We start from the raw sequence: 27433 nt of genomic DNA on the forward strand, positions 1-27433 counted from the left end.
AAAAAAATGAACTATTCTTGATATCCTTAAAATAGAGACATGACAGGGGGATGTACCTCAGTGATAAAAGAGTGCTTGCTTAGCATTGGTGAGTCCCTGGGTTCAATCCTCAGAGCATGAGGAGGGGAAATCAAAAGAGATTCATTTCCAGCATAAAAGAGCAAGAATATAAACAAATCCTCAAATACTCTCTCCAAAAGGCAACATGCATTCCAACATTTTAGAATTTGACCCTGGTCATACAACAATCTGAGAAATATTTATTCAAAAGGATTTCTAAACTTGACAAGAGCAGCACTGAGCCATGGAGTTTATGTTTATGGTTACTCCACTACTCCAACAGGGCTCAGTCTAGGTATAGGTTACATAGGTCTTGAAAACTGAGAAGTTTTTTTGCTGCTATTGGAGACACGTCACTTGATTTGAGGTGTTTTCAATGAAAGACCAGCACAGAGAAAGGTCAGCAGCTCCTACATCCTGAATTTGCAACCCCAATCTCATTCTTCCTCTTCTTCCTTTCCCTTCACTCCTTCTTCTCCACCCTCCTCATTTTGTATCTCTCTTCTCCCCCACCCCACATATGTGCATGTACATGTGTGCACGTGTGCCCACATACACACACTCACATTCACACACACAAGCACACTAAAGTTTTCTACTATTATCAGGGCTGCTGCATTAATTGCTCAAGGTACAGGGACATCTGGGAATCACTATGTTGCTTTTCTGTGAAAAGGTTCTTCCTAGAGTAACTGGATAAGGAATCATGCAGATTATTTGATCCAGTACAAAGGAGTAGAGTGTGTTCAACTACCTATCCTTAAGACTCACCAGAGTCACAAGAAAAAGGTGGCAACTATAATCTAGGGCAAGCAGAGCTCCTGATATTGAGTTGGCTGTCATTTCTGTTCTTCCTAATATATAACATGGAAAGGGCTGGAATTCATCCACTTTTCCTCCCTCCCCCTTGCCTTAAACAGAAGTGTTACAATTGATTTGCAGGTTTCGTGGTGACTAAAAATGTGCTTGTGCCATTAGGCAACAAGTGTCATTTAATTTTAATCCTAGAATTGTTTCTTAAATCATAAAAATTACTACTGGATTTTAATTTATATTTAAATCCTTAAGGCAAAAAACAGATTAAGATCTGTGATTTTTTAAAGGTATGAACTTAAAGGAGTGTTCACTCTGTCAAATAGGAGACGAACTTAGTATTTCTGAAGTCATCTCTGGTGGTCTCTCTCACTGATATGGTGATAATTAACATCTCTAACGTAGCAATACAAAGAAATAATGAGGCCATGTTCCAACATCCTAGTAAAATGTCACTCGTTCAATTACTTCTCCAGGATTTCACTTGTCTGCCAAGTCCCATCCTTTCTCTCATTTATCTGTTGCTTTAGTTGTAGAGTAGTGACAGGATTCTACAGAAGCAATCAGGTTTCTGGTCTTCGTATATACTTAAAAAAATAAAAACAGGTCATGATAGATTTAAATCAACTTGACCTGCTACTGCACAAAAAATGAGGCAAAAGTTAATCCTGTGCAATTGAAACAGATGGTATCTTTTTTGTTGTTTTCATGTAGTGTCTGAAATGGTCACTTTGCTAATCTAGGAGTTGGAACTCAATAACTCTTTGCAATGCTGCTGTGCTAAAATATCATGGGTGTGTCTGTGTGTGATGTCAGTGTCCCTGACATCAATACATATAGCCTCCCAAGGCAGAAACCCAGGTTGAAATCAATTACATGGGTGAAAGGACCTGTTTCTTTGCACTGAAATATTAGGCAGTCAGGACATGCTGTACTCTATTAACACATCTGCTCCTGAGGCTTGTGTTCTTTGGAATTTTTCTCATCTTTGGTGGAAATACATAAATATCAGAAAATTCAATAAGTAACTTCACAGATTGATCAGAATGTAGAGTAAAAGTTTCCAGAATGACACAATCCTTAAATTACCATCTTTGACAATGTGTTTTAAAAAGTACATTTCTACAAGATTGCTATATCTATTTAGCATTATGTAATACTTAAGTCTAATAATGTTCAGGAAGTCATGATTTTATGGAGTATTTTTTCTTTCCTCTTTCCTCTTAATGAAATGAATTTTATCAACAGAAACCTTTCCTGTGGAAAAAAGTGGCTGAGTATGGAACTATCTAAATCAATATTCTTCCCACATCCACAGCTGAATACAGCTATGACTGGTTGGGGTGATATAGTGGAAAATCTAGTGTAGGAGGCTTGAATGTGCACTGGAGTTTCCAATCACATTATATTACCTTGTTTGAGACAATTCAGTTAGGGGTCGGTTATTGCAGGTTTATTCTCTATATGAGCTCAGTTTTTCAGGAGGCATCCATTTAATGCAACTGTTTTAAAATGCATCAGGTTGAGACTAGCTCTACAAGCTATTGTATTTGATTGAGGGAAGGTAGATAGTTTTTGAACTAAATTGTTTAAAAACTGCTTTGTCAAAAAATTTTAAATATTAGTAGCATTTGAATTTACTTGTAAATATTAGTAGCATATTGAACATACCTGTGTGTATGTATGTGAGTGCATGTCATCCTTTAGGATTAGAAGTTCATGCATGTTAGCACTTTAAAAATTTGAAAATAAAACAAAGATTTGAAAATAAAACAAAGTTCCTAGAAAACTACCATAATGTTCTTACCTATACTTATTTTATACTGCTGTATTTTTTAAAGACCCTATAAAATAAAATAGTGCCATTTATTTCATTTCAAGGTAACAAAAATTGTTCTATTTAAGATACTAACTTATGAATCCTTATGTGTGTGTTTACATATGCACACCTTTATATATGAAAATGCTATAAACATTGTCACCAATTCCTATGGTATCTATTAGTTAATAGGCATGGCTATCTTTACTTTCAATAAGTTTTAGTTGTAACATCTATTGTTTAACATCTTCATTTGAATAAGAGTATTATTAGAGTATTATTAAAACCCTATGCAGGGATGCATGCCTATAATCCCAGCTACTTGGCAGGCTGAGGCAGGATTGACAGTTTGATGCCAGTCTGTAAGACCTTTTCTCAAAATATAATAAAAAGTTTGGAGATGAAGCTCAGTGGTAGAGTAACACCTGGGTTCAATCCCCAGTATAGCTCTATGTCCATGGGAACAACAAGATTATCAAAGAAAGAATAATATAAGTACTTACTGAATTCTCCTGCATGTAATGGATTGTTTCTTGTCTACCTGTGTTTCCATCTGCTAGTTAACCTTAGCAATCCATAGGCACACCATGATTAAACAGTAAACTTCCAGAGATGTGCCACAGTCAGAGATAGGTAGTAATATCTCAGACAGATTTTAGCTTTCCTTTTCAAAATCAGAACAAAGGAAAATGAACCTACCTGAGATAAGGACGTATTAAGTGAATACTGAGGCAGAAACAAGAGATGTTAATCAAGGTGTATAATACTACCACTCATGAAAATGAGAGAAACTATCACAGACAAGGAGGAACTGACTACTTGTGCTTTACTGATGAAAGCAACCACCTTAGCCCTGTAACTAATGGGACCATTGCATTTAAAATATGAACTGGGTATAAATGCCAACATTAAGACATTTTATAATTAGTAATTAATAGCAAGTACAAGACAATGACAATCCCAGTGAAGATAAATCTGTGACAGACCAGAAATGACTGCTTTCCTAGTTCTTTAGAAAGAAGTATGAAAATTAATAATAGTAGATCACCAAAATATATTGTCCAGAGTTTGTTTTAAAATACTGTCTCTACTTTACCTGAAACAAAAAATTGTACCCAATTATTTCATAGGATTGTCCAATTACTCCCAGCTATTAAATGTCTCAACTAAAGAGGTCAACCATGTATTCTTCTTGACTTTAATAATGGCACCCTACAACCAGCCACCTATAAAATCAGACTGATAATTCCTGCTATCCATGAACACTTTCACCTGAACTCACTAGCAGTACAGTTCTGGAGTTCCAAGGCCAGTGTTACCAATTCAGTTTTCAAGTAACTTCTAGAAAGGGCTATCAAAAACCCAATCATTTTAGTGTTTAAAAATTCCAAGTTCAGGAAGTCCTATGATTCTTTCTCACTATTCATAATCACATTTTAAGAATTAGCCCAAGCATTATCTTTATTGAAAACCTTTCTCAGCCCTCTTTGATACAGTGAGTTTTCAGTGATCTCATGTAACCTTGTTTTTCCACTGTAATAACTAGAGTGGCAGCAAAGCCATTGCAGTGACAGCAGCAGCGTTAGATCCAACAACTACTATGATTGGCACTTAATGTGACTCTAATCATATTATCTTAATTCATCTAATATTTGTAACAACACTGTCGGGCAGATACCATACCATTAAGAGCTATTTTAATATGGAATCTTAATAATTGTCCCATGGCTAGTTAGGTGAAGTTAAGAATTGAAACCATCATTTCTAGAACCAGAAATCTTAACTGTGTAACCACAAATATTTCCTCATTCTAAATTTATTGCTGTGTCCTATGAGTATTTTCAGGGTTTATAATAAGGCATTTTGTTCATCTTTGATCTCTCATTGTGTAAGGTAAACTGGGAAATAGTGGTTATCCAGGATTTCTTCACAAGAGATTTAAGTGAGATAATGCATCTGAAGGGTTTAGCACACTGGCTCTCCCATATCAATAAACAGAAATCTCCTAACAAGTGCTTGAGGAACCCATAAATGACAGAAATCCTTAATGTTTCCAAGTATGAATTCGCAGCATACTTAAACCTCAGAGCAAAGCAAAACTGTACTCTTTTCTCTATGTGCTTTTAGATGACTCATTCAGATAGTCCCTGAAAAAGCCATTTCTTATTTCTCAAGTATTATAAAATCACTTTAAATATGATAATAGAAGACAACAATGAGTTTAGTCTTAGGATGTTTATGACATGTCAACATAGTAAGACTCACCTGAATATAATAGTTATCACAAAGAGCAGAATAATTTTTTTGAAGTTTCATCAGGACAAGTAACTAAATAGTCACTTATCCAGAACAGTGTTATTAAAGGAATATATGAGAAATTTTCAAGATATTTCTTATATATCTATGTCCACTTTATTATACTGAATCCTGAACTGTTGTTTGAGATGCAAGTCTCTGATTTAATGAAATAATAACAAATTTAGAAGACTCAGGTTCAAGTTTACAGAAAAAATGTGGGTTATTAATTATCTGTTTTTCTTTGACTAAATCACCAATTGTAGACGTTTTATTCCAAATGTACTTTCAAAGTACCTTCATAGATGATATTTAATTATCCATAGTTTTATGATAAGAAATTTCAGTTAATTCACCCAATTTAATTTGTATTTTTTCTTTTTTTTTTTTCCTTTAAATAGTATTTACGCTTAAAAGTCACGGGGCCTTTTAAAAACCAGTAATTTTGGGATCATTCCCTTGCAGAAGAGGGAGCACTGAAGAGTTCTCATTCAACCTAACAGGCCTCTTGGGCCCTCTTTAGGAAGCAGTTTCAAGATAAGCACTTGGGTCTGATGAAGTAAAGCAATCAGCTAATAATAAACCAGAAACCTACAATAAAACTGTACTATCAAACTGAAGATTAGGGATGACACACAGATAAAGATGTTTTAAGTTATCCTAGGACTACAATTAGGTAATTAAATGGATCTATCTCCCTCTCCTTTCCTTTCTCTCTTTCTCTCCCCTTCCTCCCTCCCTCTCTCCCTCCCTCCTCCCCACTCTCTCTCTCTCCCCCTCCCTTTCCCCTACCCCACATATAACTTCTCAAGTTATTATGATGATTCTCATTTTTAGCAATAGAAAATACAAATTTCTAGACACTTCATAACTTTCTCAGCACCATTTAACTATCAAGGGCAGAGACAACAAAATAGACTGTGGTTTCTATCACATATCACTTTCTTACTTATTTTGTATAGTCTGCAATCATTGTGATAGGAATGTGTTTGATACAAAACACAGGCTTCCACTTTTTCTCTCCTGTGCATTTAAGAACAATTTTTGATACTGGGCTGGTGTGAATTAAATATAATCCAGGAAAGATTGTATTATTCATTTTTCTTTGTATTTAAAAATAAAACAATTCCATTTTAGGTTGGCAAAAAAAAAAGAACAATTTTTGCATTTCTCAATAAGCTTCAGTGTATCAGTTAAAAGATAGTGTGTATTCTACTAAAAACCACTGGGCAAAAATTTTCTTTCATTCATCTTCAAATTATATTCTTCTCATGTGCACTTGACTTTTATTTCAGTTTTCATGATGATATTTTATTCTTTGAGTTTCCATCATTGTGGGCAATAGTTTTTGCTATATTGAACTACCATAAAAGCATCCTCTTCTCAACAAAATTATTAAGATAGTAATATTGCAATTCAAATAGGAACTAGAGAAGATATTCTTCAATCTCCAAGGAACACTTTCAAACCTTAAAATAATTTAAATTTTTAATCTCCTGAAAATACCTGTGTCAGTATGATATGACATTAAGGCCCATCATCTACTACATTTCACTTAGTCTATTTGATGAACTAGTTTCACTGGACCATGTGAAAATGGTAAAGAATTAATATAGATTACATCTATATAGCTTAGTCATATTAGGATTTCTTTTGATATCCAGATAAAGAAATAAACTGGTTATTTGAAGAAATAAAGAGCCTATGAGGAGAGATAAGTTAAAAAAAAGTTTATTGACTTTTGTTATATATCTCGAATAGGAATTTAAAGTGCTATTGCATCAAGGATTTAAAGTGTGCTTCAGTCTGTAACTGACAATCTGAAGTCAGAAAGGCAGTTGAGAAATTTATAAGTAGATTATATATTCCCTGCAATCTGTGGATTATATCTTAAGTGCCTGAGACCTGCAAATAGCTAAAGAAAGTCATCCAGAAACCAGGCCTAGTAAAGGAAAATAAATTCAAATCTGCATTTGGGGACTGGGAATATAGCTCAGTAGTAGGGTGCATGCTTAGCATGAAAGAGGCTCTGGAGTCACTCTCCAAAACCAGAAGGAAAAACATAAAATAAAAACTGCATTTAAAAGAAAATGAATATCCACACAATAGGAAAAGGAAGAAAACTCTGATTTTAGTGACAATTTCTTATATATCCTATTTTGGCATTCAGTCAATGAGTGTGTGAATCACTAGTTAAATCTTAAGTTTACAGAAGTTTTCAAAATATGAGGTGTTTTCAAAATATGGAGCCCCTATGTAATCACTTCATAAACTAATTTCTAAGAAAATTTCATTCAGAAAGAAATATATTTTCTTCTTTTAGTTATTCTTTCTCAGAGAAAATTGAACTAGAGTACCTTAACATAAGCTAAATAATTTTCTCTTTAGTTGAAAAACTTATGAAAAACACCAATATGCTGTGTGAAATGGTGCTACTGTTTAAATATATTATAAGAGATTTAATAAATAGTTGTAGTAGAAATAGTATAATAGAAGCAGAAACACCAATAATAATAGTGTTTTATTAACCCGTTTAACCCAAAGCGATCATTCTCATTACCTTAATACTATAGTGTAGCATTAACTGATCACTTATTGTATGGTACACATTGTTCAAGATTTGATTTGCATTTTCTTAAGTTCCATTTGGGATCCATGTATCAAAATCATCAACATTGTTATTTTTGAAATACATATTTGTAAGAGTATGGACTGAATTTCATTCCACCCAAATTCCTAGTGAGAAGATATCTGGATGAGGAGCCTTTGAGTGGTAATTAGGTCATGAATGAGGAGCTCTCATGAGTTGATTTAGTGCCTTTATGAGAGATGAGAGCTTGCTCTCACTCTCTGATCTCTCCCATGAAAGGGCACAACAAGAAAACAATCACCTGTAAACCAGGAATCGGGCCTCACCAGAGATCACATCTGCTGGAGACCTGATCTTGTACTTCCCAGTCTCCAGAGCTGTGAGAAGTCAATGTTCCTTGATTAAGCCACCCAACCTATACTATCTGTTATAGTAGCCTAAGTCAACTGCCCTTCCAGGACTGTCATATACATACTAATGATTTTAGGATAAGGGATGCTATTTTAGGGCCCTGATTTTTGTAGTAAACATGAATACTTCTTAAGTAATTTTTAGTATTTGCACACATAAGTAACCTTGTGTAAGATTTGTGCCATGATTTAATAATGGTTCCAAGGAATTCTTTCCAAGGAATGCACGGAGACATTGTGGAGTCATCCAAGCAATTTCAATGAATTGAATTGATAAGAAAGTAACAAAATCTTACGAAACTATTGTTACTGTGCTTATAAATGGGAAATACATATGTATAGGAAAGAGGGTAACTGAAAAATGCGAGTAAGAACCATTCATGGTTAGAATCAATTCCACGATACTGATCAAGTCTGATTCAGAGTGAATAAAAACATACCTATAAATATGAGACTGGAGGTTTGACTCACATAGCAAAATGATACCAATTAAGTGAGTTATTTTAGGTCCAAAATAAAAATAAGTATATATTAAGGTATTTTCCAGGATATGCTTTAAAGCAACACAAATGGCTTTTTAAAAATCCAGGCATATATGACAAAAATGCTCTTGTTGATGAATCTGAAATGACGAGATTAGGAAAAAGTTCCATGGTGGTTGGCATAGGTGGTATGTTTCAAATACTGTGCTGTTATTATAAGACTCACTCCTTAATTTTCCTGTGAAATGATACTGTCAGTCATGGAATTAACAGGTATGCACTTAATCTGTAATCCTGATTTTAAAAATCTACCCATAGCTATATATCTCTAGTTATGGATATGTAAACCTGTGTAATATGTGCCTCATTTCCATATATATGCACTGAATGACTTTTATGTGATTTAATCCAAAAACTGGTTGAAATAGTAATTTCTTTGAAATACCATAGGCCAAATGGTTAGTTTTTATCTTATAAATTTCAACTAGTGGTGTCTACTTTGCCTTACAAAAAATACAATTGATAAGATTTTGAGATAAATATTAGCCACGTTTTAGAACAATTATAATGAAAAAAATTATAAGAACTTTAAGAATATACCATTGCAGTTTTCAACCAGCTTCATTCAGATTCAATTGCAAAGAATACAAAGAAATTTTAGATGAACATAACATATAACAAATTTATACTCCACTGTGCTGGTTTAAGTGGTTTAAAGTAAAAAGCATCCTTAAATAAATGAAAAAATATAAAACCATAATATGGATCTTAGTAGTATAAAAAAATATGCTATTTGGATACATGACATTGAAACCCAAGTAAAATGAAACAAGGGTAAAGGAGAGTATGTAGGAGATTAGAAAAAATAGTTAAAGCTGATGGTAGAAGTGAAAAAGGAAAACAGAAAATAGATGTTATCTCTGCATGTTTTATATATGTGTATATGTACACACTTATATTTACATATATTATAAATACTAATATGTATAGCTAAGGAATGAAAAAATAACAAGAAGATTATAAATGATGTCACCTATCCTGGCTAAAAAAATATCACCAACTTCTACCACACATGGAATTTTTAAATTACTTTTCTCTGAAGAAAAAAAATTATCAACTATAAAAACTAAAAACTAATAGATCTAAACATAATGAAAAATATTTATTGATGATTAAGAACAGAATGAATAGAACAATTTACAAGGATATGATATTTCTAAAATTATTCATGTTTTATAGATGTGCTTGCTTTATTGAAGGCAATAAAATAATAATTCGTTAGCATAAGTCATATATCACATTTTTTGTGGGGAGTAGTGGAGATTTAACCCAGGGACACTACCACTGAACTACATCCTCAGTCCTTTTTGCTTTTTATTTTGTGACAGGGTCTCAATGAGTTGCTTAGGGCCTCAGTAAGTTGATGAGACTGATCTTGAACTTGCAATCCTCCTCCCTCAGCCTCCTGAGCCACTAGAATGACAGACATGCACCACCATGCCCTGCTTAACTAATTCACATATGCAGTCTCTTCCCTCTTCTTGTTCTTACTTTACCTTCTGGCTTGCCCCTCCATCCACTTCTTGAGGAACATTCACACATTTCCTTTGTAAACCATACCTCCACAGTGATTGTGCTACCAGTGTGATTTCAATAACCACATTAATACAACATCCACTTTTCCTTAGCTCCATATTCCCTTATACCTTCTACTTTGAAAGGATAATCACTGTTGTTCCACTTCAGCAACTCTTACTAGATGATTACCTGAAACTTCAGCTCACAGAAGACCTTCTGTCTCTGTACGTATAAACCTGGATGATTCCCTTTCCTTTCCTCCATCCTTCCTCTCTCTTTCCTGCCTGGTGTGCCTGCCCATCAAACTAACTGAAGCTTTACTGCTACTTCACAAGCCTCCACCACCAAGTAAATGGTCCCACAATGAATGCCCAGCTGTGAAGAATTTTAAACTTCTAACCCAGTCCTTGTCCACAGTCTCAGCAACTGTGTTTCCTTCTATCTTATGTACACAGAAAAGATATGAACTTCCAAGCTCCTGGCAGCCTGCTTCATTTGTTTCTTTTTCTACCTCCTTCCTGCATGCACTGATATTAGAAAGTAAGAAGGCAGTTTTTCTTCCAGTCACCTGAGTTTTTAATTCTATTTCCTCCAGATTCATGCTCTCAGCAAATATCCTCTCTTTACATGATTCATCTTTCCTTCTATTCAGTTTCATTAGTCACGGACGTGTGACTATGTAATGAATTATGTGAGGTCCCGTATGTGACACAATATGTACTACATATTAATGCTCTTAACTACTATCTTTTATTATTGTTAGTGGAGCAATAATAGTATTAATAATTATAGAATTCTTATATATATGAAATTTCTTGCACTTATAAACAAATAATATCAATATGATACATGACACTGTCAGTTCCTTTTACTCCTATACTGTTTGTTTAAGTTACCTTTATTGAGTTCTTACAATGTCAATCTCCAGTCTAAATCTTTTGGTATCTTTAAGAATTGAATGATAAAATCATTATAAAGGATTTAACACTTTTTGAGGTAAACAATAAGTACTTGATTAATGGTAGTGAAAGTAGTTTTTATGGTCAGATAATAATAACTCCATGGATTAGATTATCATCCTCTGATAAGGACTTAAGCAATTTGCCCCAGGTCATAAATCTAGAAAAAGGTGGAGATGGATTCTTGAAAATAGATTAATTCATTCACACACATTTGCTTACAGTCCCTACCCTTGGAAGCTTTCTACTAAATTCGTGATTTGTTTTGAAAGAACCTCTTTCTTGGCATCGACCCATATAATGCTTACAATGCTATCCATGAAGACCATCCTTCCTGCAACTCCCTGAGTCTCATATATCCCTAGCAAGCTACCTGCCAATAGCAGTTCAGAGCGCTGTCAGTCACTGAACTGACAGTAGAACTAAACATGCCCTGACTAATTTCATCCTTAAACAATACTCTATGGCATTATTTTCATTATTATAATCTCCATTTAACAAATAAGTAAAATTAGGTGCACAAGGTTAAGAAAGTGAAAATATATAGATTGCATGATTGCACAAATTATGGAATTGGTAATGTGTAGATTCAGGATGGGAGCCCAGAGGCTTGAATCAATGTCTGTGGTCACGATTATGAAGCTTAACGCTTCAAATATCTAGACTGGTGGGGTATAATTTATCCTGAATACACATTTACTGAACAAATCCCTTAGACACAGAATTATTGTAATAAGCAGTTGAAAACAATGTTAAGGGAATTTTTTGAAATACTAGAAAATAATTATTTTTTTTCAATTTGTAGTGTTTTTAATACCTAGAAAGAATACTCAACTGTAATGTTCAATTTGAAACAAAATGATTTGCCTTTATGTTCTCAACAAATATCTATTCCTAGTTTTTAAAATGTGTTAGCAAATAGATGCTATCTTGGATAGTGCTTAGGCAGATTTTTTTCATGTAACTATAATAAAATAGAGGCATTTATTAATCTACTGCCTGGCACTGGTTCCCCCAAGGAGATTACTCTTTTAAAATACACTTTAAAGTATTCAGGCTGAAGGTGATCCAGAAGCCTGGAGGGAGGTCCCAGCTAAAGCTCTCCTTGAAGAGGGATGATGCTGTTTTTCCTGAGTAGAAATTTGATAGAAATCAGGAAAAAGATTTATTCCACTGTTAAAGAAAGAAAGGTGAGAGAAGAATGAAGGGAAGAGAGGCACCAAGAATCCATGCAACATTTGGAGACACGGAGAGGGCACAGGTAGAAAAGATTCCTTCAGGTTCAGGCAAAGGTGTTTGCTTTGCTGGGGTGCAACTCAACCTCTATCATACCTGGAAGCCTTAAAAAAGAGCCTTGTGTGCTCATGGAGGCTTGGTCATTGGGGAGTTTGGATGAAAAATTAAATGGTACCATGATTTATGATTGGGTCAAACACAATTACCTCATATAGGGATAGAGTAGAGTCCTCAATGGCAGATGGCTTTATTAAGCAGGGTAGTTTTTAGAAACCCTGAAGGAGGGCTTTAGATTTGGCTGGATTATAAAAATGAAAAGCCTAGTCTTGATTCATGAAATCTTGGTCTTGGACCAAGGATCTGTGATGGTTTTTAAAGATACACATTTTACCCAGTCATCTTACTCTTTGGCTTATACTCAAAGGACTTAAAATCAGCATACTACAGTGATGCAGCCACATTAATGTTTATAGCAGCTCAATTCACAATAGGCAAGCTATGGAACCAACCTAGTTGCCCTTCAACAGATGAATGGATAAAGAAAATGTACTATATATACAAAATGGAATATTACTCAGTCATAAAGACAAATGAAATTATGGTATTTGCTGGTAAATGGATGGAACCAGAGAATATCGTGTTAGGTGAAATAAACAAGTCCCAACAAACCAAAGGCAGAATATTCTCTCTGATATGTGGGTGCTAACCCATAACAAGGGTGGGAAAGGAGGTGAACTATAGAAGTTCATGGGATTAGACAAAGGGAAATGAAGGAGAGGGAGGGGGATGGAAATAGGAAAGACAGTAGACTGAATCAGACATAACTTTCCTATGTTCATATGTGAATACACAACCAGTATAACTCCACATCATGTACAACCACAAGAATGGGATCCTAATTGGAATGGGTTGTACTCCATGTATGTATACTATATCAAAATATACCCTACTCTCATGTACATTGAAAAACAAAACGAAACAAAACAAAAAGATACATGAGAGGTTATGATGTAACACCAGAGATAAAAAGCAGAATATGGCTTCAAAGCTGGGGAAAAGGAAAAAGCTCCACCAGCAATACTTCCTAAGGATGTATATGATTGCATTAGAGCAAGTGAATATTTTCTGGGTCTTTAGCAATATATATTATTGTTATTTGACATGGTTATGATTGGAAATGGGGGGAATCACAGATTTTAGCTTAATATTCATAAGCTAGTTCTAAGAATTCAAAGATCAAAAGGAGAAGTCACAGGTGCTAAGAGAAAAAAAGATAAAAATTCAAATGCATATTCATAAAGAGAAAATAAGCAGGGTAAATTTACTTCCAAGTATTTTTCAGTCAATGACTACTCTCTCCATAAATGTGTTTCTTGTACCCTATTACAAGTTCATTGCTGAGCTGTTCATCTGGACATGAGTCTACGAAATGACAAAAGGTAATGTCTTCTCTCTGGGAGTTTATAAGACTTTTATAAAAACAAAATTTAGAGGCATAAATCACATAATTTTGGTCACTATGCATGATAGCTGTTAATACATGTCCACATTTGCTTATATTAAATTATATATAATCCCACAGTTCCTTCTATAGGATTTTGAAGTCTAAAAACCTCTAAAACAGAAAAGTATTCCAAAACCTATTTAGAAGCATACTTGGCATGACTGTGGCTCTGTCAATGATAAACACTGTCTCAAGTGACAGGAGCCTAGTTATAAAGTTCATTTCTCCCACTTCATATTTGACATGCCATGGGATATAGATAGAACTACACAATATTTGTGGTTTTTATCATAGAATATCCCAGATCTCACCAGTAATGTTACAGAAATATTTTACAGCCACAAAACTTTTCTAAAATCTGAAAAACTGAATCATGAAATAGTCTCATAAAAAAACATTATGAGACAGGTAATTACACCAAATTTTCAAGGCATAAAATTTAAAAAGTAAAGTTATCATTCCCAGGGGAGGAAATAAAGAGCCCAAATAATGAGCAAGAAATCTTAAAAGGTATGAAATAAGTGAAAGTTGGACGTAACAGTAGAGAGCAAGATAATAAAATATACACATACTTTTTAGATGAAGGAGAATTTTTACTGAAGTAAGATACAAACTTTTTTCTCTGTTAGTAACAAGAGCAAAAAGATAAATATGGATGCATATCAGAATATCCTTCAACCTCTTTGAGAAACATGCAAACTTTCCTTTAATAAGGTTGCTTAGATTTGATATATTTACCCAAGCAACAATCTAGAGATGAATTATACACCATTGTAATTATCTTTGCCTTCTTGAATTCTTTAATAAATTTAGTAGGAGGGCTTTCTAATTAATGCCATCTTTTACACCACTTTTATTAGTACTAATTATATCACTTTTGTTAGTAAAAACTAATTTTTAGAGTTAGTAATCTAATTTTTAACCAAGTTCTTTTTACTGTATATGTTTTGAATCTCTAACTCATTATAAACTCATTTATGGTAAGGACTTTGCATTTTTATCTCTTACCAGAGCCCCTAGTAGTGTTCTGTATATAGCAGGTCCTCAATTAACATTGCACACTAACAGACTATAATTCAAAGTGACCTTCCAGGGACTTTAGTCCAAAAGACTGAACAAATGTCTAAGATTTTCAGCATCAGGTTGAAGGAGCCCAGTAGCCTGAAGGCAGTAGGAACAGGTGCAGAGCAACCAAGGGAAAATAGCCGTTTGCCATTCTGATGACTGTGTATTCATGGGATGTGCAATGGGGAAAAATTCCAGTAGGTGCTCTGTGGCTACATCTTAAAGAGGGTGCATTTTACCAATAGAATGTAGTGAATGGATAATAGTAAGCTTCATAAGGATAGGCTTAACCTGATTTTAAATTAACTCTTCTGAATAAAAGCAGTAAAAGGGTATGAAATGGTGGCATTTCCTTTAGGCGGGGGGGATTTGGATGGATTCATCCATCTATGGATCTATCTATCTATCTATCTATCTATCTATCTATCTATCTTTTATTGTTTTGGAACTGGGGATCTAACCCAGGACTTCACACATACAAAGCGAGTACTTTACCACTAAGCTATGTTCCAGCCCAAAATAGTGTTTTCTTTTTCCTAAGTTTTTTTAATTAGAAATTCTAATATTATTTGAAAATTATTTATTATCAAATAAATAATAAATAATAATAGTATTAATAAATAATACTGATAAGTAAGCATATTTCATTTGTAGTATGTACAAAATTGAAAAAGCCTGTCTTGAATCTTATTAATAGAGTAATTACCATGAGAGCCACCCATTTTAATAAGCATTGTAATTACCACATCAAACATTATTAAGACTTTCTAAACCCACGACTGGTGTTTTGGGAGACTGGGTGGGGGTGAGAAAATTCTGCTTAATGGAATTGACTTAGGGCATTTGTTTTCTCCCAGGGTTAGCTATGCTTCCAGAATTCCCATCAGCCTTTCACTAAAATTTTCTGTCCAGAAGTCATGTTGATGGGTCCAGCAGATGGGGGAGAGGGGAGGACAACTTATTTGTCAGCATTTTTAACTGTGCAGTTCATAATTCTTTTAATACAGGAAAATTGTGTTTGTGGAGCAAATTGATAATGTGTCATCATAAGCTCCCGCTAATTTATTGTGTGAAGATACAATAAATAAATCTAGCAGAAAAGGACCAAAAGGAAAAAAAAAAGAAAGAAAGAAAAGAAATGACTGCTTGTTCTGAATATAATGAAAGGCAGCAATCTACCTAAGTGAAATTAAAGTAGGGATATATTTCAGAAATAAGAATGCTTACAAAACGTTTAATGGATATTGGAAAAGATTTGTCTCATGTGTGAACAGTGTCTGCACACATGAAAACTTATTAAGCTAATGCCTCTGAATCTAATTTCTTTTTGAATTAAAAATAAGTTTTAATCAAATCCTAACCTTTAAAGTAGTATGACCTCTATTACCCTGAGAGCAACACAGTCATGGCTGGGAATAAGTGAAAGAATTAGGTGGGCATATTCTTAGAAAATTGTTGAAATGTCTTTAAGAATCTTAATGTAACAAATATATTTGCAGATGAGAATTTCAGAATTCAGAACCTTTATTTTCTATTCTTGCATAGAATATAGTCTTTCTTCCTCCAAAGATGGAACCTGAGGCTTTCAGGGAGTGGCAAGTGCTTCTTAGGGTGAATAAAGCAAGACCCATCTTAGGAGAACACTGATTCTCATAAGTAATTCTGTAGTCATGAAGTCACAGTTCCTTTATTTCACATCTCCCATAAGTGGCAGACCATCAGTTATATGGTCTAAAATTCCTGGCTGTAAATGTTCAACCCATCTTTCAAATTAAGCTCTTGCTCCTCCCACCATCTTAATCACTATTTCTCCAAACATTGTTCTTTTGTCTCTCTCCTTTTAGTCTTTTAGTCTTAATCACTATTCCTCCAAACACTGTTCTTTTAGTCTTTAATCAAACTTCGCATTCATTAAAGAATACCTATGGTTTTCTCCTCTACCTGTTTACCCTACTCCATCAAGAACTGTAAGGGGTCTGATATTTTCCCTAACTGCTGGTTACCATGTTTGCCCATCACAGTTTCCTGGATGCTGGTAGAAAACAGGACTCCTGGGTGAGAGACAAGGGACTATGTCAGTAAAGTTTCAGATGAAAATTTAAGCTGCGTGTTTTCTAAGGTTCTTCTTCTCCTTCAGTGTTCATCAAGGCAATGTGTGTCACCCCAAGTGAATGTCATGCACACAGTTTATGACACAGCTCAGGAAACCAGAGTTTAAAAAAAACAACCCATCATACTACAGTCCTCTTAGAAAATCTGCTTAATCTTTGCGTCTGAAGTGGATGCAAGTGTCATTATTCTTATCAAGAAACAAACCTGCCCTTTGCCCTGAAGGAAAGATGCTATCTCTAACATTGAGGTTTCTTACATAAACATCCTTAAAAAGGAGAGTGCAGGACACAGGCTGTTTGAAGACATGTAGAAATGCCAAGGAGCTTTTGTCTCTCAGAACTCATCCCTTAAACTACAACGTAAACCCTACCTCTTTTATGCTCAGAGGCCACGGTAACCTTTTATTCCTGGCACTGCACTCCCTGTGCCATAGGCACATTTCTCCTTGTTGTTGTGTGACTTAATTTGTTGTTATCCTTATGACTTAACTTTTGTATTCCATGTAAATGAATCATGTATTTTGCATTGTCTCTTTAAATAGTTGAAACTCATTGAAGGTACAAATTATTTAATAAATTCCTTTTTAGCCCCAGAGTATTCAGTGAAGCTATATTGTTAGTAGGCACTCAAATATTTGCTGAATGAAGGTAAGAATCAAAGGTATTTATTTAACATCATTCATTCTAGATAACCTGGACACGAATGGTGGTGATTAATCTAAAGGGTTTATCCTAAAATTTTAGGAAAACAATTAGTTATCAGAATGTGGCACCAACATTCCCTATATTATTGCCTTGTCTTTATTTATGAGATAATATTTCTTTGGTCACCTTTTTCTGAGGGTCAGATATCAAGGAATATCAATTCTTATGAGGAATTAAGAAAAATTGGGGGTGAGAATCTATAGTTCTCAGTTTAAGAACTGACAATTTTCTTACAAAGTTTGAAATAAAATTAATTTGACTTTCTACAAGTTAAATAACAAGAATCTCCAAGGTAAAATCCTCAAATCAGTTTTATAAATTAAAAAAAAAAATCAAACTATGTATGCATACATTTAGGCAAACAATTATACATAAAATAATTTCCAGTATTTCTAATTCTGGAACTTTTCTAATTCATCTTTTAACTTTTCATATTTGGTTTTGCCTTTTATTTTTTAATGTTTAAATGCTATTTACAGATTTTTCTTACAGTGTCTTACTGACTCCTTTGGTTAGCCAGGAACTCTTTCACTCTCTTATGCTAACCTCACCCATCCTCCTTTTATTCATATCATGCTTTTTATTAGGTCAAATACTGATGTTATCATGCTTATGTAGGAATTTGAATTCTTTACAGTTGAACCTTAGACTATATTCTCATTACTTTTCATTTCATACAACCTTTTTGGTTTTCTGTTGACAACTTCCATATTTTGTACACTTGCTCTTGTATATACCACCCTTCCCACATTATTAAATTTTCCATTAGAAGTGTAAAATTCCTCTCTAAAGTAACAGATAACCCAGAAGTTGCATTTCTTTCCTACAGACATCTTTTTCTTCAAATTTCAAACTGCCCTGATTGTTTTGCTTAGTTTTTTTCTTTCAAAGGCATAGACAGAGGTTTATTTAGGAAAGTAGATACATATTTAAGGTACAATGAATACCATCTTGAGATACCTGTGGGGTAAAGCAAGGAATATGACTTCAAGGGAGAATAAGGGTCATCTCCAGAGGGAGACAGCAACCCCTTGGTGGGAGGGGGGTGTTAATATTGATAGAGGGAGGTTCCTAGGGTCTGGACTAGAGGTGGAGGCAGGGTGAAGCTATACAATATCATGCCAGTTTTACCTAGGCTTGAGCATTGCCTTTATGTTACAAGGGCATGTTGCTCAGGAATTGGAATTTTTCCTGGGTGCTTTTGATATCACTTGGCTCATGGATACTTCCTTTAAGATTCAGTATTTTTCCTTTGTTCCCAAATTCCTATCTAACCTCCCCCACCCAGACATTGATCCCTTAATCTTAAAGGCTAGTGATGGTGAAGACCCATCCTCTAAAGTTGCTTTAGGCTGTCGGGGGCAAAAACCTTGACTAGTCAGGGATCCTAACTAATCTAAGGGAGATAGATGTTGGCCTCAGCTGTATGGATTGGTTGGAATTCTTGGGTTGCCATTCTCTTAACAAGGAAGTGTTGTAGTCTGCAAAATATAAACAAAATCAATGTCTCTGAAGTTCTTCAGAGACCTGTTACAGAGAGACCTATTCTGGTTGCTTTGAAAGTCAAACATATGTCTATTACTGCCGCATCCTGTTTCATTATTATCCTGGATTATTTTATACATGAGCTCCTATTTTTAAAATTATTCTCTACCCTCTTCTGGTTTACTTTCAAATTTTGGTGAAATACACCTAAATGTAGTTGTTCTCAATGTTTTACCATTTCATGTTGACATGGCTTGGTGTGAATTTTATTTACTCTGTTACTGCTATTTTATTCCTTTACTATTGTTTTATAATGATTTCAGGGACAAGATGTGAAGAATCCATATGTTTAAAATATTAGGTTTAATAGAACTAAGTCTACAAGTTCCTCTTCAACATAGCACTGACAGTTTTAGATTCTCAAAAGGTATTTCCCACCATAAGGAGAGTTACAATTGATTAGTTTTTGACCAGAAATATTTGTATAAATAACTAGATGGATCAGACATTGGAAAAAATTTAAATACTATGTGGTAATGAAATCAACCAAGCTATAAATATATGTTTATTAAGGAATTATATCTCATTAAACTCTTCAAATGCTTTTATAATTCTTAAAAAATAAAATATTGGGTCCTATAAATTGAGACACGTGTTTAAAATAATTTCTTGGACTCTATTCTTGAATAAAATAGCACAAGAATATACATTTGGAAGTTCCTCTATAAAATTTACATAAGCTCAATCTTTTTCTACTATAAGAAATTTTTAAAAAGGTAGGAAAAATTTCTAACGTCAATATCATAAAGTGATCAAAATGTAAATATCATTTTAAAAATATTTTAAAACATCATCTAAATAAAAAAGTCATCTCATTTTATATCACTCCCCATTGTAGTAAGTCCCTTTTCTGACACTAAATTTCCTAATCCAAATAATGAATGGTTAACATTAAATTTTATTTTCAATAGCTTTTAGCTCTAACATGTAGAAATTTTGGATCAGAACTTGAGATTTAATGAGAGATATCCATTTCACACTTTACAAAAATTCTCCAACAGTACTGATGGCATTATATTAATACATACATTTTGTATTAATTAAGCATTAGTACATCATGGAACAGTTTCTAGAGACAACCTATTGCAAGGAATTCAAGGCTTAATTCCAATATTAATTATTGTTATCTTTGTTAAATCCACAGTCTGCCTCAGTTTGGTGTTGGAAATATGATCCTTATTACAGACTTTAGAAACAATTTTGTATCCTGTGCCCATTCTTGTGTTCCTAGTTTTACAAATGGTGATGAAAGTTGTACATGTGGAATCAGTTTAGAAAAAGAAATAGAAATCCGGAGTGCAGGTGTTGATTCTAAATCCATGACTCCAAAATGAAAAATTGGTCCCATTGTTTTAGCATTTCCTAAAATAGTTCAAACAAAAGTATGTAAAATAAAATAGTTCTCTTATTCAAAGCTTATAAAATGAATATCTATTCATTTGAGCAGTTTAATATCAAGTCAAAATCAAAACATGGATGAATTTTAAGTATTGTTATCCAATTTTAGACACCAAACATACCAAATTAAAATACAGTATTAATATGCTAGCCATGTTCTTATGAATAATGATATAGAATGTTTCAAATTACAAGCTCATGTAGAGAAAATATATTTGAACCTAAAATTTCTGTTCTTCCGTCAAGGTTATACTTATAGCACATGGATTCTTCAAATAGGTCGAGTTGTCTCTACTGCAAAAGCATTTTTATCCATTAAAACATGTTTGAAAATTTACTATCTGAAGTAAAACACTTATTCAAACCTTCATGGATAAGAATATTTATGTAAAAAGTATGTTCATACGTCCATATTGGAAAGGTCTTACTTTCCAACTGAAGAGATTCTCTGGGAAATTTGTATCAGAGAGATGTCACATTTCTTCATACAGTCCAAAATTTAACATGTTATTCTACAGTACTGAAATTTCATGTAGCTTTCTAATAAATCCTCGCCATCAAAAATGTACTGAAAATGGTACTTCAATCTGGTAAAGCATCATAGTGACATTTCACTTAAATAACATAAATAAGATGTTTGTCAAATCCAGTTTGTATGGGGAAAACCCCAAGAGAAGTCAAAAGAGAAGAAGGTAACAGAGCTGATACCTTCAGGCATGGTTGCATAGTGAATGATACCAGCTTTATGAGATTAACAGGGCCGGGAAGGTGGAACAGTGTTTTCATCCCAGCAATTTGTGCAAAACGAACTACTTAGGCACAACCCAGTCTAAACACTAAGAAATATGGAGTCAGAAAGAAGTAGATATAACGCAGAATGATGCTGAAAATCTTTTAAGTAATAAGAAAGATTATTTTTTTGTTTAGAGATTAAGTGATTCCCCCTTGTATTTGATTTTTAACCCAACAATACATTTTTTAAAATTTATTATAAAATTTATTACGGTAGCAATGCAGTCCCTTATTCAAAACCTCTAAGGGAATGTGTTTCAGAAGTTTTCAGACTTTAGAAAGATAATCTAGTACATATGCCATTTATTATATAACACATCCAGCAGGATCTGGGCCTAACTCTCTGATCAAACACAGTTTCTTAGCTAAACATGTGACTATTCATACAAAGTAGGGTAAATAAAGAGTATAATATCTTTCTATTTTTCTATTCAAGTCATTTCAGGTCATATTTTGCTACCAACCTAGTTCACATAAGATTTTGCTGAAAAAAGTTACCAAAAGAACCATCTATTCATTTTTGGAGATTTTTTTTTAGATTTTAGAACTGTGTTTAAGGTATTGAGATGTGTAATTTAAAACTTTATGACCTAAACTATAACAACAAGAAAACAGAGGTACATACTCTAGAAAATTATGTTATAGAAATACTCAATCCATTTAAATCAAATATAGTGTAATTTAAATTTATATCTAAATAATATTCCTAGATATACATGGAAGGTAGGGATTTTGCAATGTTTGGAAAGTATACAAGTCTGGCCAACCCATGTACCCAGACAATAGGGAGATAGTGATGCATAGGATGACAGTGGCTAAATTATGCAAGGTGGTGGCTCAGAGGCTGGAAGATAACAGAGAGAATGGATATGGACTTCTACCTTGGAGAGCAACAACCACCTTAATGTGGAAGATGAATCACAAGTGTTGCTCTCGCACTCACTTCCTAGTCCTCTGAATAACTAACTGAGGTTCAGCATAGGTTCGGATGAACAGACCCTGTAAGAGTCCAAGCCTTTTCCTAACTCTGCAGCCCCAATCCTATATAGATAGAAAAGCAAAGGGAAAAGAAGGAATAAAAAAATAACTCTTCATGTGTTACTTATGTCTGAATTATTTTAAGGAAAGGAAAAAACCCTTATATTCTAATGTTAAGAGACTTAAATGCAATTTCTTGTAGAAAGATAATAGAGTGAGAGAGAAACCTGTGCAAAAACACCAAACTTAATGTAAACCATTGTTTAGTGGAAAAGGAAGTAAGGAGACCAAGAAGAATTTAAACATATTCTCCAAGAAGGAAAAGTAGGAAAACACAACTTAAAAACAAACAAAAATCAGTCAAACACTTTTCAGATGGCATAGCATTGTCCTGGGTTGGTGCTGATTGCTTTCAACAGGTTTTGGTCAAAAACAGACTCCACACAGATTTCTGGCCCTCAGTTAACTTTGCTTACACATATGATGTGCATTAAAGAAATAACAATAGCTGTATTCACACATAAGCAAAATGAACAAATAAAAGTTAGAGGACATGGTTCATACAAATATAGAAATGTATGCATATATATAAAAAATAAACATCGAACACTAAGTACTGATGAAATTATAGTATTTATTATCATCAATGTATTTCCTAAATGTTCTATAATGATATGTACTATTAAATAAATTATGCAAATTTCTAGTGAAGATTTCTTTCCACAGAAATGTTTAAATCAGCTTTCATTATCTTGTACACTTACATTCTCATATAAACAGAGCTCTACTTATGGTTTTTGAGACAGCCATACATGTCAGACAAAAGAAACCTGTATTAGGCTTACTCACAGTTTTCTGGGAAATTTACTTACAATATACATCCACTCTGATTGACTTTATCGCTGGGGACCCCAAGCCATTCTCTGCTTTACAGTAATATCGGCCTCCTTGGTGTCGCTGAATATTTGTAATCCTCAAAGTTTCATTGAAGACACTGGAGTCTTGGAATCTGTCAGAGGCACTTCCTGCTGTTTTGGTCCACCTGATCTGAGCAAGCATCAACAAAGATTGTTACTTTAGGTTGGTTTTCCACAGAAAATCAAATAGCAATTACTCATTTTGGAAGTGTGTGTGTTCAGAGCTACAACACAGTATTTCCTACCTAATTAATAAGAAAGCTTTCTTAAGTTTATATGCACAATTGAAATATAAAATTTTAAGTGTACCCTTACTATTGTATAGTGCTTGTAATTAAGGTTTAAGTGCACTGAGTTCATCAAAAGTCTAATCAATATGGAGAGAAACTTAAATTATAACATAAAGGGAGTTAAATATCAGTAGTATAATAGAAATGTGAATTTGCTTCTCATTTTTTGTTGTTGAACATTTCAAAATTTCTTTCATATTTTCAAAATTTGTTAGACACTTTTTACTTAATTAGTCCAGGAAGACTCTCATGTCTTTTTGGGCAATCTTAATTATTATGTTTTAAATATCCTGTTTGATTTAGGTAGTTTAGGCATAGTACTATAATGATTTATTTAGGTTATGTATAATTTTATACACCTGGTTCTTAAAAGAGATTTTTTTTTCAATTAATGGCTATGATTTCATAAGCACACAAATAATTTATCTATTTTGAGTGAATTAGAATTCACTCTACATCAATAATTATTTTCATGAAATGTGTAAATTTTTTCAAGGATCACATTTCTGTGAAACTGCTAAAACACTTCAAATATCTAAAATTTTCATTACAAACAATAACATTCTTTTAAACACAGCTGTGTTGAAAAGACTTCGTTTTTGCTAGAAATAATGACTGGCATTCAACTTAATTTTTGTACATTTTAGTTTATAAAACTGGGGGGAGTCAAATTTGGAGGCTGTAAATTGACACAAAATAGAAAGTAAAAATGATTTGGTTTTATTTCTCTTTTTGTCCCTACTGAATAATATATTTTTGCTTGTTTTTATTTTAAGAGTGAGAAACAGTAAATAGAATCTTCTGGTCAAACCCATATGATGAAACATGGAGAAAGAAAGTAATATCTGAGTCTTCACAATTGAAACCTTACAATGCTGCCATTGTATCTCTTTTCACAAAATGTGGGTTAAACTATGTGATCTAATGACACTGAAAAATATCTTTTAACAGTTTTCCATACCCTTAAACCATAATTATGAATATAACCAGGTTTTCACTGAATTGTGAATGAATTCTAAATTTTACCAATAGATCGATTAGAAATGAGAATTATCAAATATTTATTCAACATTTATATGTGAATGGATGTACAAAAAAGTAAATGACATGATTCCTAACCAGCCAGTTTATGAACTTATCATTCATATGCCCTTAAAAAGAAAAGGTGTAGAAAGAACAATGCTTTTATTTTAGCAATATTTTCATTGGAAAATCTAAGGTTCTATTTTGATTTAATATCAAATTCCACAAGTAACAAATAAGAAATATTTAAATATATAAATGAAATTTTGTTTTTGCATATAAGAAAATTTAATGCTCTTTTTTATTTTATCTTTTTTATTGGTTCTATTTACTTATACATGACAGTAGAAATCATTTTGATATAATTATGAAAGCATGAAATATATCTTATTCTAATTTGGATCCACTTTTTATGGATTTCCATGATGCTGGGATTCACTACAATGTATTGATAAATGTACATAGGAAAACTATTTCAGATTCATTCAACTGTCTTTCCTTATCCTATCCACCCACCTTCCCTTCATTCCATATTTCTAATCTACTGAATATCTATTCTTACCCTCTCCCCTCTTATTGTGGGTTAGCCTCCACATTCCACCTTTGGCTTTTGGGGAATGCTTTATTTCACTTATCATGATATTCTCCAGTTCCATTAATTTACCAACAAATGTCAGAATGTTATGCTTCTTAATGGCTGACTGATACTCCACTGTGTATATATACCACATTCTCTATCCATTCATGTGGAAGGGAAACAAATTGACTTTACAGTTCAGCAATTGTGAATTGAGCTGCTATAAACATTGATATGGCTATGTCACTGTAGTATGCTGATTTTAAGTCCTTTGGGTATAAACCGAGGAGTGGGATAACTGGGTCAAATAGTGGTTCCTTGGAATGGAAGTTTTCTAAGGCTTCTCCACACTGCTGTCCATAATGGTTGCACCAGTTTGTAGTCTCAGCAGAAATATGAGTGTACTTTTTTCCCCACATCCTTGCCAACATTGTTACTTGTATTCTTGAAAATTGCCATTGTGACTGGAGTGAGATGAAATCTCAGTGTAGTTTTAATTTGTATTTCTCTAGTTGCTAGAGATGTTGAACATTTTTTCATACATTTGTTGACCATTTGTATTTCTTCTTCTGAGAAGTGCCTGTTCAGTTCCTTTGCCCATTTGTTGATTGGATTATTTGTGTTTTTTTCCAATTAACACCCCATCTGAGGTGTAGATGGCAAAGATTTTCTCTCATTCTGTAAGCTCTCTTTTCATGTTCTTGACTGTTTCCTTTGCTGTGAAGAAACATTTTAGTTTGAAGTCATCCCATTTATTGATTATTAATTTTACTTCTTGCTCTTTGGGAGTCTTGTTAAGGAGAAAAGTGAAGCAGGAGGTATCACAATTCTAGACTTAAATTATACTACAGATACCTCCTGCTTTACTTTTCTCACTAAGAATTGTTTTGACTATTCAGGGCCTCTAATTTTTCCAGATGAATTTCATCACTGCTATTTCTATTTTCATGAAGAATGTCATTGGAATTTTAATCAGAATTTTATTGAATCTGCATAGTGCTTTTGGTAGTATGGCCATTTTAACAATATTAATTCTGTCTATCTAAGAACATAGGATGTCTTTCCATCTTCTAAGGTCTTCCTCAATTTCTTTCTTTAGTATTCTATATTTTTTATTGTAGAGCTCATGCTCCTATTTTGGTAGATTGATTCTCAAGGCTTTTTTTTTTTTTTTTTGAGACTCTTATGAATGGGCTGATTTTCCTAATTTCTCTTTTGCTGATTTGTCATTGGAGTATAAAAATGCAATTGATTTTCAGAGTGTTAATTTTGTATCCTGCTACTTTGTTGAATTCATTTATGATGTCTAGTTTTCTGGTGGAGTTCTTTGGGTCTTCTAAACATAAAATCATGTCATTGGAAAATAGAGCTAGATTTGACTCTGCTTTTTCTATTTGTATCTCTTTAATTTCCTTCTTCTGCCTAATTAATTTGACTGGACTTTCAAGGACTCTGCTGAATAGAAGTGGTGAAAGTGGACATCCCTATCTTGTTCCTGTTTTTAGAGGGAAGGTTTTAGTTTTTCTCTATTTAGAAGGATGTTGGCCTTGGGCTTGTTGTGTATAACTTTTGCCATGTTTAGGTATATTCCTTCTATGCCTATTTTTTTCTGGTATTTTAAACATGAATGGATACTGTTATCTGTCAAATGTTCTGTATCTATTGAGATAATCATGTGATTATTGTCTTTAAGTCTATTGATGTGATGAATTACATTAATTGATTTACTTATGTTGAACCAACTTTGCCTCCTTGGCATATAACCTGTTTGATCATGGTGAACTATCTTTTTTTTAATGTGTTTTCTCTGCAATTTGCCAATGTTTTATTAATAATTTTTTGTTCCTGTGTTCATTAGGGATATTGGTCTGAAGTTTTCTTTCTTTGATGTGTCTTTGTCTGGTTTTGGTATCAGGGTGATAATAGCTTCATTGAATGTATTTGGAAGAGTTTCCTCCTTTCCTATTTCATGGAATAATTTGAGGAGGACAGATATTAGTTCTTCTTTAAAGGTCTGGTAGAACTCTGCTGAGAATTCATTGGTTTTGGGCTTTTCTTTCTTGGTAGGCTTTTGATGGCTGCTTCATTTTCTTTACTTGAAATTGGTCTATTTAAATTTTCTATATCCTCCTGGTTCAATTTGGGTAGTTGTATATCTCTAGGAATTTGTCAATGTCTTTGAGATTTTCTAGCTTGTTGAAGTATACATTTTCAAAATAATTTCTGATTATAGTCTGCATTTCAGTAGTATCTACGGTGATGTTTCATTTTTTATTATGAATGTTG

The 27433-nt window shown here is 33.4% G+C and overlaps 1 protein-coding gene across 1 annotated transcript in view; it reads right to left on the bottom strand.

Annotated features, from left to right (window-relative positions):
• Mdga2 (MAM domain containing glycosylphosphatidylinositol anchor 2) overlaps positions 1-27433 on the bottom strand; it is a 757479-nt gene that overhangs the window by 320616 nt on the left and 409430 nt on the right. The window contains exon 3 of the mRNA XM_047541595.1: positions 23213-23387. Coding sequence (XP_047397551.1) covers positions 23213-23387 — 175 coding nt within the window. The remainder of the gene's footprint in view (positions 1-23212; positions 23388-27433) is intronic.

Source organism: Sciurus carolinensis, chromosome 2 (assembly GCF_902686445.1).
Source record: "Sciurus carolinensis chromosome 2, mSciCar1.2, whole genome shotgun sequence".
Lineage (NCBI taxonomy): Eukaryota > Metazoa > Chordata > Mammalia > Rodentia > Sciuridae > Sciurus > Sciurus carolinensis.